General features: G+C 45.9%; 1 protein-coding gene and 1 long non-coding RNA gene across 2 annotated transcripts in view; one reads left to right on the top strand and one right to left on the bottom strand.

The window, feature by feature from the left end:
- Positions 1-10,918: 10,918 nt before the first annotated feature.
- Positions 10,919-17,268, bottom strand: part of Cilp (cartilage intermediate layer protein) — a 15,617-nt gene continuing 9,267 nt past the window's right edge. The window contains exons 7-10 of the mRNA XM_031343963.1: positions 16,800-17,114; positions 15,943-16,051; positions 15,126-15,283; positions 10,919-13,480 (exon numbers count right to left, since the gene is read on the bottom strand). Of these exons, the coding sequence (XP_031199823.1) occupies positions 11,112-13,480; positions 15,126-15,283; positions 15,943-16,051; positions 16,800-17,114 (2,951 nt within the window). The 3' untranslated portion in view covers positions 10,919-11,111. The remainder of the gene's footprint in view (positions 13,481-15,125; positions 15,284-15,942; positions 16,052-16,799; positions 17,115-17,268) is intronic.
- The window catches only part of LOC116072498, a 47,437-nt gene continuing 42,456 nt past the window's right edge, over positions 12,288-17,268 (top strand). Inside the window, exons 1-2 of the long non-coding RNA XR_004111487.1 lie at positions 12,288-12,389; positions 12,549-13,510. This is a non-coding gene — a long non-coding RNA (uncharacterized LOC116072498). The remainder of the gene's footprint in view (positions 12,390-12,548; positions 13,511-17,268) is intronic.

The following is a 17,268-nucleotide window of genomic DNA, read 5'->3' as shown; positions in this document are numbered from 1 at the left end:
TTTTTTTTTAAAAGATTTATTTATTATATTTAAGTACACTGTAGCAGTCTTCAGGCTGTTCATTATGGGTGGCTGTGAGCCACCATGTGGTTGCTGGGATTTGAACTCATGACCTTCCGAAGAGCAGTCGATGCTCTTCCCCACTGACCCATCTCACCAGCCCTACAATTTTTTTTTTTTTTACCCATCTGTGCTAGCAGGTCCTGAATTGTCAACATTTCTACCATATGATTACATTTTCATGAGCCCAGTGAGATATTCCATGGATCATAGCCCTTTAGTACACAGGTATTAACTTACTAAGGAAGGGCTCACTGGAAGAACCACTTAAGTCTTTAAAACAAACCAAGATCCGCCTGGTCTCCTTGTGTGGGTAGAGATCTGTTGGCAGTGTTATATTTTTGCTTTCATGGGCCGTCTCCTAGTATTTGTAGATTCTGTCAAGGTGATAATTAACATTAACCATCATGCTACACAGGCAAGGGGACTTCAGTTCAAGCCTCAGAATCCACAGAAACGAGCCAGTAAAGCAGCAGGGTGTGGCAGCATGTGCTTAGAAGCGAGCATTCTCAGCCTTGCCTACTCACAAGCTCCAGGCCAATGGGAGACATCACATTAAAACCAAAGTGGATGGCTCCTAATGAACAGTGCCTGAAACTATCCTCTGGCCTTCGGATACACATACACACACGCACATATACTTGCACACATATGTGCACGCACATGGACATCTACACGCATGACGTTTTAAGTAGTGAATGGAAAAAATATCCCTAATGTTTGACAGAAGCTTTTCTGCTAAACTTTTCTGATAAGAGAAACAACTACAAAAAGCTCAAAGTAACCAGAACTAGGCTACAAAACAAAAAATGCCAATAAATCCCTCAAAACATTCAAAGCTGACATATCAAACTTCATTTTCATTAGAACTAATAACTTAAAAACCAAGAATCGCCGGGCGGTGGTGACGCACTCCTTTAATCCCAGCACTTGGGAGGCAGAGGCAGGCAGATTTCTGAGTTCGAGGCCAGCCTGGTCTACAGAGTGAGTTCCAGGACAGCCAAGGCTACACAGAGAAACCCTGTCTCGAGAAAAAAAACCAAACCAAAACAAACAAAAAACAAACAAAAAAACAAACAAAAAATTAAACCTAAGAATTGTAGGCTTTTAAGATGGCTCAGTGGGTAATCACATTTGCTACCAAGCTTTGTGATCTGAGTTTAATCCTCAAGATCCACATGCTAAAAAGAACCAGCTCTCAGAAGCCGCCCTCTGATCTCCACAGTATGTCTCTTCTCATACCCCCCTATAGTGAATAAATAAATGTAGCAATTAAAACATTAAAAATATGATGGGGCTGGAGAGATGGCTCTGCAGGATCTAGTTTTGTCCCTAGCACCCATGTCAAGCAGCTGTCAACCTATAACCCTAGCTCCAGGATGGTTCAATGCCTCTGCACTCCCATGTACATAGCCACAGACACACAATTAAAAATAAAATAATCATTTTTAAGGCCAAGGACCAACCAGGATGGACAGGATAATCTACACCTATAATCTCAGTACTTGGGTGGGAATAGGAGGATCAGGAGTTCAAAGTCAACCTGGGCTACATAAGACTATGTCTCAAAAACAAAAATTATTGGGTATGGTGGTGCACACCTTTAATTTTAGCACTCAGGAGGCAGAGGCTGGTGGATCTCTTGAGTTTGAGGCTAGACACAGTGAGTTTCAACCAGCCAGAGCTACACACAGTAAGACCCTATCTGGAAACAAAGGAAAAGCTGGGTGTGATACACACTTGCAGTCCAGCCCTTGTAGGCAGAATCAGGAAAACCCCAAGTTCCACTCCAGCTAGAGCTACGTTTCGTGAAGGAGAAGATTAGGAGACAGATTTTATAAACTCTTATAACAGTTAATCTCAGTGTCCAGGAAGGGATTCCCAGTGGTTGCCCAATTAGCATAGTGTAGACTTTGCCCTAGAAAATACAAAACACACCACCCTGGTTAAATTGTCTCATCAATGTGAACAAGGGTTATGTGGGTCTGGCTTTAGGCCAGGGAAAGTTTCCTCATATGGCAAAGCAAATTTGGAAGTTTCAATTTGTCCTCTAAAATGGCTCTGTGTGTCAGAAGGTCTGGACTATTGGGATCAGCATCCAAGAAGCCTAGTTTTGAGACACTGACGTCATACAAAGCTCTTCGTTGGTTTTACCTCATAGAGCTATAGAAGGAATACTTTGTAAATGTTGCTCAAACTGGGGGACTTATATAACTGATGTGATGGTGAACCCCAGCACCAAGGATCTTGTGATCTCTGTGAGTTCTAGTCCAATCTGGTCTATATAGTGAGTTCCAGGACAGCCAGAGCTATATAGTGAGGTGACCCTGTCATAAAAATGAAAGAGACTGAGGGATCCCTGATGACATAACTCAGCAGTAAAGAACACTTTTTTTTCTTCAATATTGTTTCTGAACCTATTTTGGTTCCCAACAAAAACTCCAGTTACAGAGCATTTTATGCCTTCATCTGCCTTCTCTGTACACCGGACTCACAGACTGGCAATATATATAATACCAATGGGTGCTGTGTTTAAAATAACCTCAATGTTGGAAACTGTAAACATCGTTTTTCACGGACTGTTTAGCTTTTAATAAAGGTGCGTGCTCCATTTATATGTGTACACTTTGTGACCTGATATTAACAGATTGGGACGGGCCCTTGCTTGGGGGTTATGGTTAAGTAGCTATGAGATAGAGCAGAACTCAGGGTCTGAAGAGAGAGTAATGGAGTCCCGGAGGCATATTGTGACTTCTGTCCCACTTGGCACATCACAAATGACCTCTGGTCGTGTTCTTACCAGGGCATCCTCTCAAGTTTTTCATTGTTAACCATGGGGCCATTTAGGATTTTTTTCCTGAGATGAAAATGGATTTTCTATCAGGAAATAGAAATAGCATTGGTCACATCTTATCAGCTCTTTGAAACAATGTTCTTCTACATTACACCTACTTTCGCTCCTTTCTGACAGGTTAATGATGCTTAAAAAAGAAAGTCAAGTGCAATTTTCCGGCTCAAATAGTTTTAATGGAGCCGCTGAGTCCTTATCTTGAGTTATTTATCTTCTGTGAACTACAGAGCTGAAGGAACAGAGCTTTGTATGTCTTCTTGCATAAAACTCAGTTTTTCCATCTCCTAGAATTGAGGATACTATGAGTTACTGTGAAAAAATATTTGTATAGGTTAGAGTCAGCAGATCACAAGAATGAGGGTTTTTTTTTTTTCAGATTAGAAAGTAGGTAAAGGTATGCCTCAAAGCCTGACTCCCTGAGTGCAAGCCCTGGCACCCACATGCCACATGGAAGGAGAGGACAGTGTTGTCCTCTAAAAGCTGAGCTCTGACCTCCACAGGCAGAGTGTTGTGTGTTCCTTCCCCCCCCCCCACACACACACGCAAATAAATAAATAAATAAATAAATAAATGGGTTTTTTGGAGGGGTTAATTTTTTTTATTATTATATGTAAGCACTTTGTAGCTGTCTTCAGACACTCCAGAAGAGGGCATCAAATCTCATTACAGATGGTTGTGAGCCACCATGTGGTTGCTGGGATTTGAACTCAGGACCTTTGGAAGAGCACTCTTAGTCAGTACTCTTAGAGTCAGTACTCTAGCCTCCAAATGTTTTTTTTTTTTTTAAGGTAGATATATTTGACCAGGATCAGAAAGAGACACAGAATACAGCCCAAGTCTTCTGGTTTAAAAACTGTACTGCTCAGAACAAGCAAGATGGCTCAGTGAGTAAAAGTACTTGCTACCAAGACAGATGATGGCTTGAGTTCAGTCCCTAGGACCCACATTGTAGAAGTTGAGAACTGACTCCTGGAAGATGTGCTCTCTGATCTCCATACATCTCACTGCATACAAGTATTGTTTTTAAATTCCCCCTTCTCTTTCACCAAAAATGCTAGTCCTGCTTTCTCTCAGAGAGCCATACAGTCTTAGGGATACTACTGCTGTGATGAGGCACCATGACCAAAGCAAGTTGGGGAGGAAAGGGTTACACTTCCACACTGTAGTCAAAGGAAGTCAGGACAGGAACTCAAACAGGACAGGCACCTGAAGGCAAGAGCTGATGCAGAGGCCATAGAGGGGTGCTGCTTACTGCCTTGCCCCCCATGGCTTGCTCAGCTTGCTTTCTTAGAGAACCCAAGAACTAGCCCAGGGAAAGTCTAGCCATAATGGACAACTCTCTTCCCCATCAACCACTAATTAAGAAAATGCCCTACAGGCTTGCTATGGCCAGATCTTACGGAGGCATTTCTTCACTTGAGGCTCTCTCTTCTCAGATGACATTAGCTTGTGTCAAGTTGGCATAAAACTGTCCAGCACACATGCTTTTCTAGAATCACTGTTGTCTTTTTTTTGTTTGTTTGTTTGTTTTGTTTTTCTCAAGACAGGGTTTCTCTATATAGCCCTGACTGTCCTGGAACTCACTCTGTAGACCAGGCTGGCCTCAAACTCAGAAATCCACCTGCCTCTGCCTCCCAAGTGCTGGGATTAAAGGTGTGCACCACCATCGCCCGGCCACTGTTGTTTTTTAAATAAAGACCTTTTAGTATGTGTGTGGGAAGGTGTGTTGTACATGGCATGTGCACATGCACACACATGTGCATAAACCAGAGGAGAATATTGGGTGTCTTTACTAGCCTCCATATTCCCTGGAGGCAGACTCTATCATTGAACCTGGGAGCAGGGCTCATGGGCTAGTAATCCTTCTGTCTCTGGCCTCCCCCATCCCCCAGCACTGGTATCACAGGCACAGCAGCCACAGCAGGTTTTAATATTAAAACTGGTTATAGCGAGCTATCTCCTCAGCCCAAAATTCCTAAGTGAACCTCCAGGTTCAATTAGGGTTCCTGTAGAAAAAAAATAACAGCAAGTGTGAAGACATCTGAAGTCAGTCTTTGGCCTTCACAAACACACCAGTGTGCATGCATGCATGCATAGACTGCAACTTGTGAACATATATATACACCAAGATAAGGATTTGCATCTGTAGGTGATGTGAGCCACCATCAGAACTTTACAATTTTAAAAACCTTTAGAGTCAGGTGTAGTGGTTCCTGCCTGTAATCCAAGCCCTTGGGAGACTGAGTTGGAAGCACTGCCATCACTTGGATGCCAACCTGGGCTACATATTGGGTTCAGGCTAGCTTGGGCTATGAGTGAGGTTATGTCTCAGGAAAACAAGTGAGGTAGCTCTGCAGTTAAAATTGGCTAGCCAGATGAGCCTTATCAAAAAGCTCTGGGTTCAAGTAAGGACCCCCGCCTCGATGAACAAGGTAAAAAGCAATTGAGGAAGACTCATGGTGTCAATTGAGGAGGGGGGGTGCTACATGTGCATCTACACCTATATAAACATGCACACACATGCACATCACACCACACATACACCGGAAAATGAGAGTGTTTTCACATCTATATGTTGCAATTGGCAGCTCCTGAGTTTGACTGGCCCAAGCTAACTGACCCAGGGTTCAGACATAAGTGTCCCATGTGAGTTCCCCATTTCTTCCCCATTTCCCTCTTCAAATGATAGTGAGGTTTTAGGGTTTGCAGAAGAATCTCTACCCCTTACCCAGAAATATGTCACTTCAAGGATTAAAGCTCTACTGTTTCATTAAAATGGTGACCTACCAGTCTTCTCTGAAAATTACCCCCTGGGGGTGTGATTCAGTGATTAAGAGTGATTCCCATTTCAGAAGACCTGAGTTCAGTTCCCAGCATCCAGTCAGTCAGCTTGCAGCTGCTTATTATAACTTCAGCTCCAGGAGATCAACACCCTATTCTGACATCTAAAGATACCTATACACACTTGGAATACAGTTACACACACACATGCACATGCACACACCCCTGTAATCCCACTACTGGGTGAATAGAGACAAAAGGCCTGAAAGTCTAAGGTCAGCCAGGACCACAAAGCAAGCTCCCATATCAAGAGAAGAAGCATGCAGGTATTGATTTAAATACACTTAAGCCCCTGCCCCAAAGGGTTTTGATAAATACTCTAAACTAGGACTCAGAAATAATTTTATTTATTTGAGACAGGGCTCCAGGTAGCACAGACTGGTCTCAAACTCTCTGTACAATGGGGGATGGCCTTGAACTTCTGATCTTCCTGCCTCTACCTCCCAAGTACTGAAATTACAGGCAATAGCTACTATGTCTGGTTTACTTGATGCTAGGAATACAACCAAGGGCTTCATGTGTGTCAGGCAATCACTCTACAAACTGAGCCACATCCCTGAGAAACAGGAACCTGTTTTCTAAGAATTTTTATTTAGTTTTATTTTATGTGCATTGATGTTTTGCCTGCATGTATGTCTGTATGACAGTGTCCGATTCCCAGAACAGGAATTAAAGAGAGTTGTGAGCTGCCATGTGGGTGCTGGGAATTGAACCCAGGTCCTCTGAAAGAGTAGTCAATACTCTCAACTGCTGAGATAACTTTCTAACCCCAGGAATCTATTTTCTATTGCTAGAACTATGGAATTCTAAGGCTTATTTGCAGTAGGATGTGTCTCCACTATGATGATACAAGCCTGTGTTTTCTAAGGTCTCTCTTTAGGCTTTTTCCTACCAGAGTCATTGTTCATCCTTGTGTTAGAGATGAAGGAGAGTAGGGAAAGCACTCCCCACCCTCCAGTGGCAGTGCTTTGGGTGGAAGATAACCTCAGAAAGGGAGGCAGGGAGCTCTATCGTCCTGCTGTTTTTAGAGAGATGGTCAGCAGGTGGCACTAACTTACCACACTTCCCTTGGAGTCTGTGAAAGAGGAAGTAGTTGAAGCTAACCCAGTGGAACTCCAGAGTCACAAATCTTACAAGGATAGCATGAGGATAGTTGCAGGAGACATTTGTTTGATTTTTGTTTGGGGGGTGTTTTTTGTTGTCTGTTTGTTTGGTTTTGGTTTTGGGTTTTTTTTTTTTGTTGTTGTTGTTGTTGTTTTGTTGGTTGGTTTGGTTTTGGGTTTTTGTTTTGTTTTGTTTTGTTTTTGTTGTTGTTTTGTTTTTAGACAGGGTTTCTCTATGTAGCCCTGGCTGTCCTGGAACTCACTCTGTAGACCAGGCTGGCCTCAAACTCAGAAATCCACCTGCCTCTGCCTCTCAAGTGCTGGAATTAAAGGTGTGTGCCACCACTGCCTGGCTTAGCTTTGAAAAATTTAAAGGGCACAGATACTAGGTGAAAATGTTTTCAAGCTGAAGCATTCCAAATAACTAAAAGTAAGCATTCCAAATAATTAAAACAAAAGTTGGAGGATTCACAGCCTCCTGCTTTCAAAACTGCAGCTACAAAGAAGGCCAGCAGGATTATAATAGACAGATAAAGCAAAAGAATAGACTGGCAAATTCATAGATAAGGTCATTTACAGTCAACTGATTTTCATCAGAGCTGCCAAGACTCTTCAATAACGAGTTTTTCACCAAATGGTGCCAGGTCTGCAGGACAACCACATGCAAAAGAATGAAGTAAGATTCATCCTTCTACTATATATGAGAACTGAGTCAAAATGGCTCAAAGACGGGTGTAGCTCTTATGGTGTGGTGCCTAACATGCACAGAGCTCTGGGTTTGATCCCCAGCACTGCATAAAATGGGGTGTTGTCTCTTAAGTTCTCTAAAGCCCCATAGATTCTGTTCTTGTCCCCTCTAGGTAGCTTCCTGCCTATGCTTGTGCCGCGCTCACTTGTCTACCCCAGTAGGTCTACAGTATCAGGATTAAAAGCCTGATTATGGACAAGGGGCGTTATGACTTCAAAGGGAGTTTGTGCCTCCTAGGTATTCAGTCAGTCGTTGGCATCTCCTAACTCAGATGTGTTCCAGATTGGTCTCTGCTAAAGTCTATGGAGAAATCTGCATGCTTTCTTTATTCAGGCATAAAGATGCCCTAAGAAATATTTCGTTATAGCTAAAACTGAGATTTAACATTGTTTCCAGGCCTCCACAGTGTTTCAATGATCCTAATTGATTTCCTAGCTGTTATTAGCTTGGAATTTTTACAAGGGATGCTGCCTTAGCAGACAGGAAGTCCCTAGAATTAGCAATAAAGGTCAGGCATTATTGCCTCCTGATTCCCACAAGGAAGCTACCTTATCAGACAGGGCGTCTCTAGAGTTAGAGATAGTAGTCAAACACTATTGCTATCTGTAAACATAGGTAGAACTCTAAGAGCAATACCACACAAGGCAGAATTGCTTTACAAACTAGAGAGTAGTCCTCGAAAAGCTTCCTGAACTAATGTTTGTGTTACAAGCCAAACCATTCCCAGGAGCTGCTAGAATGGGATCTCCTGGTGCTTACCTGCTTCTGACCACAAGAGAGTTTGCTTAGGGCTGCCAAGATAGCCCAGCGGGGAAGAGCACTATTGTTCTTCCAAAGAAATCATTTACACCTGGCTATTTGATTTTACTTTGTGACTGCTACCTGCCTAAGTGATCTCTGACATTCGCCCTGTTTCTGTATACTATATAAGCCTGATTCTTAATTTGTAAAAATACATTCAGATAACACACTTCTTGTGTCGTGTCTGTCTGTCACTGCTGAATCCCTTGCCCATCTGGCCAGAACTTTCATCGCCCTGCAGAACAAGGGCTCCTTGAAAGAAACCCCGGTCTGGCATGCTTGTTCCTACTGCCAGCCACATATACCCTGGTAAAATTCACTCGGTACTGAGTGGTCAGCCAGCACAACACTGGCTGAGAATGAAAACTGAGGGCTTTCCTGAGGTGAACATTAGAAAATAAGCAGACTCGTCAGTGGAAAGGACCAAGCCATGAGTCAGTGGCTGTTCTGTGTTTGCTTGTTTGGTTGTGCTGGGGAAGGAACCTGGGACCTTGTGCATGCCAGAGGCATTTCTAGTTGATTATAAACTGCACTCACGGGAGCTAGGCAGATGCCGATCTGAGAGAGCGAATCCAGCACAACAGGGTGGTGGCCAAGAAACTCAGACTGACCAGGGAAAAATGGCAAGATTTTTGTTCTGATAAAAAATGGTGCCCTGTCTTCCTCCAGCTCTCCCTGACCTGTTTCCTGACAGTTTTGGAGTAGTCAGTAGAAAAAGATAGAAAACCATCCCATCTCAACTCTGTTCCCATCTCCTGGTTGTTTGGTTGTTTGGTTTTGATTTTTTAGGCAGGAGCTTATGTGCCCACGTTAGCCTCGAACTTACTTTGAAGCTTAGGATGTCCTTGAGTTCCTGATTCTCCAGCCTCGGTCTCCCTAATGCTGAGATACTTACAGACTACTGTGCTGCCCTCCCCTGCCAACTGCTGATGCTCTAGGGTTGCTCTGGCGCCACCTACTGGCCCTTGGTTTACTATTTAAAACCCTTTGAACCAAAACTGAATCCTGTCCCTGTAGACCAGTTGTTTCACTCCAGTTACAGGTGTTACCCACAGCAGAGGCCTGCAGTGTGGAAAAGCAGGGTGTCTGTAGAAGGCTTGAACGCAAAGAAAGAGAAAGCCTGTCATTTGGAAGCAAGGTCAGCCAGACCAGCTGGAGGAGACAACAGAATTGGGAGAAGCCAAAGGACCGCTTGGCCAGAACCCTAGGCCAGCTATTGTATAATCTCCTTCTTGCTGGAAAAAAGAGACAAAAACTGGGACATGTTTTAAGCCTTGCTCAGGAGCCCAGAACAGGGTCATAACTCCAGGAATCTCTGCTTTTCTCTGAAAATGGAAAATATGAGCTAAGAGAACAAATGCACCAGCTGGAGGTGCCCAGCCCTGTAACTTTGGGACACTGGACCTCATATCACCTTGGTCCCATTTTCTAGAGCCCCTGTGCTCAGAGCATCTGGTGTAATTTAAAAGGTGAAGGACAACATGGCGGGCTCAGAGTCAAAGCACAGGATGCGCGTTTATGGATATCCACCCTGGCTTTGCTGGGCTCCTAGCAAGAACAACAGCAAATGTAAAGGAACACACATACAGGACTGGGGAACGGAGCTAAGTCTGGGGAGGGCTTGCCCAGCATGCATAAAATCCTGGGTTTGATCCCAGCACCACATAAAGCTAGGTGCAGTGGTGTTTGTCCCTAACTCCAGCACTTGGGAGATGAAGGCAGAAATACCAGGAGTTCAAGGTCATCCTAACCTTTATAATGAGTTTGAGACCAGACTTCACTACTAGAAACTCTATCTCAAAAGAGAAAAACACACAATTAACAACCCAAAGGAATCGTGGTTGCTAGGAGATATCCTTCCCAGAATTGTTGGGATAACAGTGCCTTTAGAGGCTGGAGAGAAGCCTCAGTGATTAAGAGCACTTATTATCCTTGCTGAAGAACCTGGGTCTGCTCCCAGAACCCACATCAGATGGCTTAAAAACACCTCTGGCTTCAGTTCCAGGGGCTCTGATGCCCTCGAGCTTCCTTGGGCACCTGCATACACGTGATGAAAATAAATTCACACACACGCACACACGCACACATGTTAAAAACAAAGAACCTTTGGTGGGATCACTGTGAGTTCCAGGTCAGCCTGGTGGTCTACAAAGCAAGTTCCAGAACAGCCAGGGCAACACAGAGAAACCCAGCCTCAAAACAAAACAAAACAAAACAAAAATGTGCATGGACATCAGAGTTCCAAATTCCCCAAAGAAATAAATGCTTATTGCCTCTCACATAAAAATATTGTTTATTTCCTTATTCACCACCATTTATATATATATGGACTGTGACAGAGGCTTTGCTTACATCTTGTGGAACATGACCAAGAAATATGTTTTATTATTGTTCACTTAAGCCTCAGTATTAGACTATCATTAGTGTAAAGGTTGGCAAAACCATACAATAAGAAGTGTGTTTTCAGCCAAAGCTGGCAACAGTTGGTTACCAATTCCTTTTGTTCCTTTTTCAAGGGAAGATCTTTGTTTTGTCATCTTGGGGGCCCTGTGCCAATCAGTATCACAAGACAGAGACAGGAAGTAAAGGCACAAAGAAGACAACTGCACCAAACCAGATATGTTTAAATTAACAAGTGACAGTGTGTGCATCAGTCTCAGGACAGCTGTCACATGAGGTGGACAGAGAGGACTAAGAACCACAAGACTTAGTTGCTCAGAGGTTGTTGAGCAACACCAGAAAATCTCAGAGGGGCCATGCTTCCACGCCGGCGTAGGCCACCCCTGCTTGCCCGTTGTTGCCTCATGGAGGGTACTCTTCCTTGGCCAGTGCCTGTAGCTGGGGACCGGGCCGGTGTGCTTTGGAGGTACTGGAAGGCACTCTGTCGGCCTACCTGCCTTTCTGCACAGTTAAAGGTCAGGGCGACTCCCACATTGCTCTTCATGATTCTGGAGGAGCCATCAGAAGTGCCGTCAAAGCACCGGCCAAGAGCAATCTCCTTAGCTGTACGAGGGTCCTGGTCAGTGACAGTATAGATACCATAATTGTGGCCTAGAGGGTCCAGGGGTGCCAGCATGGTATACTCGCTGGTGTCATTGTTGACTGCCAGGGGAAGGTGGTTGACCAGATACTCGTGCAACATAGAGTTAACACTAGCTCGATGGCAGCTGCCCTGGGGGATGACCTTCACTAATGTGCGGTCTACACGGTCTTGGTCATACAGCATTCCACTGCACTTGAACTCCAGGCAGGCAGATGAGACATTAGGTTGGTCTCTGTCTCGCGTGCTCTTCACATCCCGGATCCCGTAGAGCTTCCCCACAGTCTGCCGGTGCGTGCCTCCCATGTTACGGGAACGGACATTCACCTCAAGTGGCCCCACAATCTTTACCTTGATGTAGCAGGCCCTGAACTCCATTGGCTTGGGCCACCATGCCAGGTAGTCTTCAGTCCAGCTCATAGGGTCATCTTCATTGAAAGGAACTGTGTTATAGTCATAGCGATCGCCCTCAATCTGATAGAACCGGAAGTGAGCGGCACTGGGCGGTGCCTCCTCACATGCCCGAAGGTTCTCAAAGGCATAGATGGGCCCATTGCTCTCCTCAGCTGAGTTGGGCCTTGGCTTGGCCATACTGATCTGGAAAGCCGTCTTTTTAACCCGTGGATCCTCATGGTCTGTCCGACGGTATTTAAGTTTGTTAAGGTAAGGCTGAGGGACACCAATTGCATTTGGGTTGAATTTAGGAGAAGACTCAACTGCCTCCAGTTCTTCTCCAGAAAGGCTTGCCAAGACGTAGACAGAGTAGGCATCAGGGGACTGGTCGTCACAGAAGGCAGGCAGGCAGGCCCCATTGGGCCCAGTGATAACACTGTCAAATCGGCCCCAGGCCCTGGGGTTAGATGAGAAGCCAGATCTGGGCTCCAGATTGATCACCGAGACTACAACCCCCTGGATTTGCTCACTGGGCAGGAAGCGCTCACTCCGGTAAGTCCTCACCTTGATAAAGCACCTTCGGCTTTCAGGGACGTCCAGGTTAAAGAGCCTTCTCTCGCGGATCTCCATATTGCCCACTAGGAAGGTTCTCTCTTCCCTCTTGTTTCTCCTTTGGCTTTCAAATCTGAAATCGCCTTCCTCTTCCCACAGTCCTGTGTCCGGGTTGAGCGACCAGAGTTTCATGGCCGGCACGTGCTCCGGCATTTTGACCTGGGTGGAGTCAAGGTGGACCTTCACCTTGCCAGCATTAAGTGACTCAGAAGTGGCCTCATCTCTAAAGTCCACTGAAAACATGCCGTATGTTCTAAGGGGTAAGGTGTCTCCTTCATCGCTGATGAAGTTCAGGTCACTTTGGGCAGCTGTGGCTGTAGACATGTTCCGAGGATCCAGGAAGGTGACGCTGGCCTTTACTTTACCGGTGAAGGGCTCTCCATTCTGCCTATAGAAACTTTTGGATGGAATCTCCAGTTCAGCCACAGGATCTTCACCAGTCACCTCTCCCAGGGGGATAATGTTGGTTTCCATGGCTTCCAACGTGATGGGCTCTTTCTGCCGAAGCATCTTGATCTCGTGGAACACTGCACTCCCCTTCTTGTTGAAGGGCAGCACTTTGGTAGTGTTGACAAATTTCTGCAGCCTGTCTACAAATGTGAGCACCAGCCTCTCTGTGTCCTGGGGGATGTGGAGGGTGAACGTGCCTTTGTAGCCAGTCATGCTCACACGGTTATTCCCCATGTACACATGGCCAAAGCGCATGGGCTCCCCGTTGTCAGCAGCAGTGACCCGGCCCCGGATGATGCTCCGTGTCTCTGTGCAACGTTGGCAGCTGCACTCCACGGCCACCTTGGTGGGCAGTGTGTACCCACTGCACTGGATCTCCCTCTCCTCTGTTCTGGAGATGCCACAGCAGTTCTCCACAGCATCTCGGCACCGGATCCCATTGTCCTGCTGACCTGCACAGGTCTTGATCGGGCAGCGGCCTACATCGTAGTAGAAGGAGTTGGTGTCGTTCTGGAAGCAATCATGGGGCAGCCGGATAAGGTAGCTCTCTGGGGCTGGGTTGCAAGGAGTCTCATCATGTGCTAAAGAAGAAATGGTGTGAATGTTACAGGGTAAGATGACGCCTTACACAGAGTGCTTCAACTCAGTAGGCTCTCTCTCCTCTCTCTCAGTCTCTCTCTCTCTTCTCCCTTCCTTTCTTCCTTCCCCTCTCTGTTTTGTTTTTGTTTTGTTGAGATGGGGTCTCAGATGTCCCAGACTGCTTTTAAATGTGTGCCCAGGATGATCTTGAATTCATGATCCTCTTGCTTCTACCTTTCAAATACTGGGATTGCAAGTCTGTGCCTTGGGCTGGAGAGATGGCTCAGTAGTTAAGAACACTGAGTCTGCTCTTCCAGAGGCCCTGAGTTCAATCCCCAGCAAAATTGGAAGAGTTGCTGGCATATAATAGAAGGGGTTGATTCATGATCTGTGTCCTGCAGGGCCTGGCACTTCCCTACAACTCAGTGATTTTTTTTCACACATCCCAGGAAATGTAGGTAGAAACCCTGTTTTTGTTTTTATTTTACGTGTATATAGATATTTTGCCTGTGTATGTCTGTGTACCATTTTCATGTCTGGTGCCTACAGAGGCCAGAAGATTACCCATAGAGTCCAGAAAAATGGATCTCTTGGGATTGGAGTTGCAAATTGTTGTAAGTCACCATGTAGGAATACAACTTGGGTCCTCTGGAAGAGTAGTCAGTTCTTTTAACCTCTGAGCCATCTCTCTAGCTCCAGAAACCCTGACTTAACTGGGTATGGTGACACACGCTTATAATCCTAGTACTTGTGAGGTGAAGTCAGAAGGTCATTCTTGGCCATATAGTGGGTTTGAGGCCAGCCTGGGCTACAAGAAAACCTGTTTCAAAAAAACCAACAAGGCAGAGGGGCAGGCAGAGCTCTATAAGTTCAAGGCTATGAAAGAGAAGGTGACCTTGAATTCCTGATCCTCCCTCTGTCTCCCAAATGCTGGTGTTGCAGACCTGTGCGACCATGCATTCACCTGGAAGGAATCTATTTCTTGTCTATTAAATCTACATCTTTATTTTTAGCTACAATTTTCTGTCCTTTAGGGGCAAGTTGATAGGATCGCATGTAGCCAAAGCTAGTCTCAAACTCACTATAAAGCTATTGCTGACCTTGACCCTCTGACCCCTACTTGCACCTTCGGAAGCTAGGTTTTTGCAATGTTGGGCACTGAACCAAGGGCTTCATTCTTGCTAGACAATTACTCTACCAACAGAGTCATATCCCCAGGCCCCACATGTTTCTGTCTTGTTTGAATTTTTTTTTTTTTTTTTTTTTTTTTTTTTTTTTTTTTTTTTTGAGACAGGGTTTCTCTGTATAGCCCTGGCTGTCCTGGAACTCACTCTGTAGACCAGGCTAGCCTCAAACTCAGAAATCTGCCTGCCCCTGCCTTCCAAATGCTGGGATTAAAGGCGTGTACCACCACTGCCCCACATCTAGCTTGAATTTTATTTACATTTCTACACACACACACACACACACACACACACACACACACACACACCTCAAATGATGGTGCTGTGGCAGCAAGACTTAGCTCTTCACCGTATCAGAGAGCCTGGCACTATGCACATCACGGGGCACCCCAAGCTTTTCCTGCCCAGTGATGCAGCCAGCCCTGTTGCAGATCTGGGACCCTTGAGACCCAGACGGGCTTACCAATGACAGTGAGCTGGGTGACCTTGGACTTCACAGCCCCGGCATCGCTCTGTGCCTTACAGAAGTACTCCCCTGCTTGGTCCTGCTGCAGGTTCCTCAGCACCAGCTTGGTCTCATGCTTGTAGAGGGAGGGGTCCAGCAGTGTGTTGTTGTGGTACCTGTAAAGATGCAGATGCAGAGGTGGAGCTCCAGGGGGCGGGGCCGCAGGGGTGGAGGGTGGGGATAAGATGTGTCAGGAAGTAAGGGTTGGGGATGGTTCACTTTCACTTGGCTTGTCCAAGAGCACCTGATTTGGGGTGTGGGGGTTGGGAAATTGCTTCTAAATCCCAGCCTCACCTCTTAATTGATGGGGAATCTTTAGACAAATCTGATCACTTCTCTAAATTACAACTTCCCACTCAGTGAAACAAGAGTGGTGATCTCCAGCTGATCTCCCAAAACTGTTGGCACTCTAAATAAGCCTAGTGGCTTTAACTGCTTATGGAAGGATAAAGAACTCACTCCTAGCCCTGGGGATTCTGATCTTGCATGGGGAACTGAGAAATCTTGCAGTATGGTCTAAGAACACGCATATTAGGACCCTAAAGTCGGGAGACATTTTGGGAGAATGAGCTGAGCTTTGAGGTGTAAGAGGGCTGGCTGGTTGCCTAAGCAACATCATTCCTGCAGGTCCCCACTTGTAAGTGCCACCATTCAAGCTTTGTATCAGTAGCCTATATATATATATATACATATTCTGTCAGTCATTGCTACTGTTTAGTCTAGACACAAGGCAAGCAAGCTCTAGTTGGGGCAGGGTAGCGGGCAGAATACACACCAAAAGTACTTGTCCGGACTGGGTTTCCCTGTGGCCTTGCAGCACAGAGACACGCTCTGCCCAGCCCGACGTGCTTTTATCTCAGGGTTCATTACAATGTATGGAGTCTCTGGGAGAGAAGATGAGAAAAGTGTTTGGTTTTCTTACTCTGCGACAGGCTCTAGAGAGCCCTGATTCCTCAGGGTCTTTGATGGTATTTCAATTGCACGGCTTTTCCCATCGCCTGCCTGTCTCCAGTGGCCTCCCCTATACACCCAAAGGAACTGATCCCCAGTGGATTCCACTCCTCCACCTCCTCCATCTGGGACCTGCTCCCATAAATTTCTCTGGTAGCATCTGGATGAGTCAATGGAGAATTCGGGGGACCTCATGCCAGCCCTACTAAGTGCTACAAAGGACAGAAGTCATTGCTTTACTAGTGCAATTCACGGTCTCATACCCCCTGCAGAACCTTTTTATAACTCTTCTGCACTGTGTCTGAGCTTTCTAGGCTCCTCTGTGACCTACAAACCTTTATGGTAATTGACCGACTATTTTAGACAGTAGGTCAGGGAAGGCCTCATGTCTTAGGGTGCTGGACCTACCTATGTCTAGAAGAATACTCTGCACTAAGTAAACAGTAAGAACAAAACCCCCGAGGCAGGGGTGTGTCTCTGTTTGAGACACAGACAAAGCCCTTTGTGACTACAATAGATTGATTCTGCATAGCAGGAATGAGAAAGGGAAATTAGGGAAAGCCCGAGGGTAGAAGGCCTGTGGGTCACAGTAAAGATTTTGCGTTTTACACTTCAGATGGGAAAGAAACCCCCCTCCCCCTCCCCCATTGTAACCCCTCCTACCACAGGACACGTAATCACCTGCCCTCACAAACTCTGCATTGATGGTGGCTGACTTCAGGCTAGTCTTGGGCATTGTGATCATAATTGGAGCAAACTTGGTCTTGGTGATTTTCAGGATGGTTTTGCCATCAGGACACAAGCCAGGAACTCGGAACCTTCCGCTGCTGTCTGTTTGGGTCAGCATCTTTGGTGCCTTGGCCAGCAGGTAGACAGTGGCTCCTGGAGCTGGGCCACCTCCGGGGAGGGAGATGGCCCCGTGAAGCATGAAGTCCTGGCACATGCAGGCATCACAGTCAGCATTTACCTGGCCCATGGGGCAGGTCAGGTCACAAGCTGTGAGACAAGGAGCCACATCAGCAGGACTTTCTGGAGTCTGACCTGTCCTATCCCCTAGCCCAGCCTGGATGCTGGCTCATCCTTCCTTACCTGTCTGGGCAACTAAGTCCTAGTTGCCCTTCAGATTTAGCTCAGGAAACATCCTTTAAAT

The sequence above is a fragment of the Mastomys coucha genome, unplaced genomic scaffold (genome assembly GCF_008632895.1).
Source record: "Mastomys coucha isolate ucsf_1 unplaced genomic scaffold, UCSF_Mcou_1 pScaffold23, whole genome shotgun sequence".
NCBI lineage: Eukaryota > Metazoa > Chordata > Mammalia > Rodentia > Muridae > Mastomys > Mastomys coucha.
Note: the sequence above shows the minus strand (reverse complement) of the source record. Positions and strands in the feature narration are given on the sequence as shown.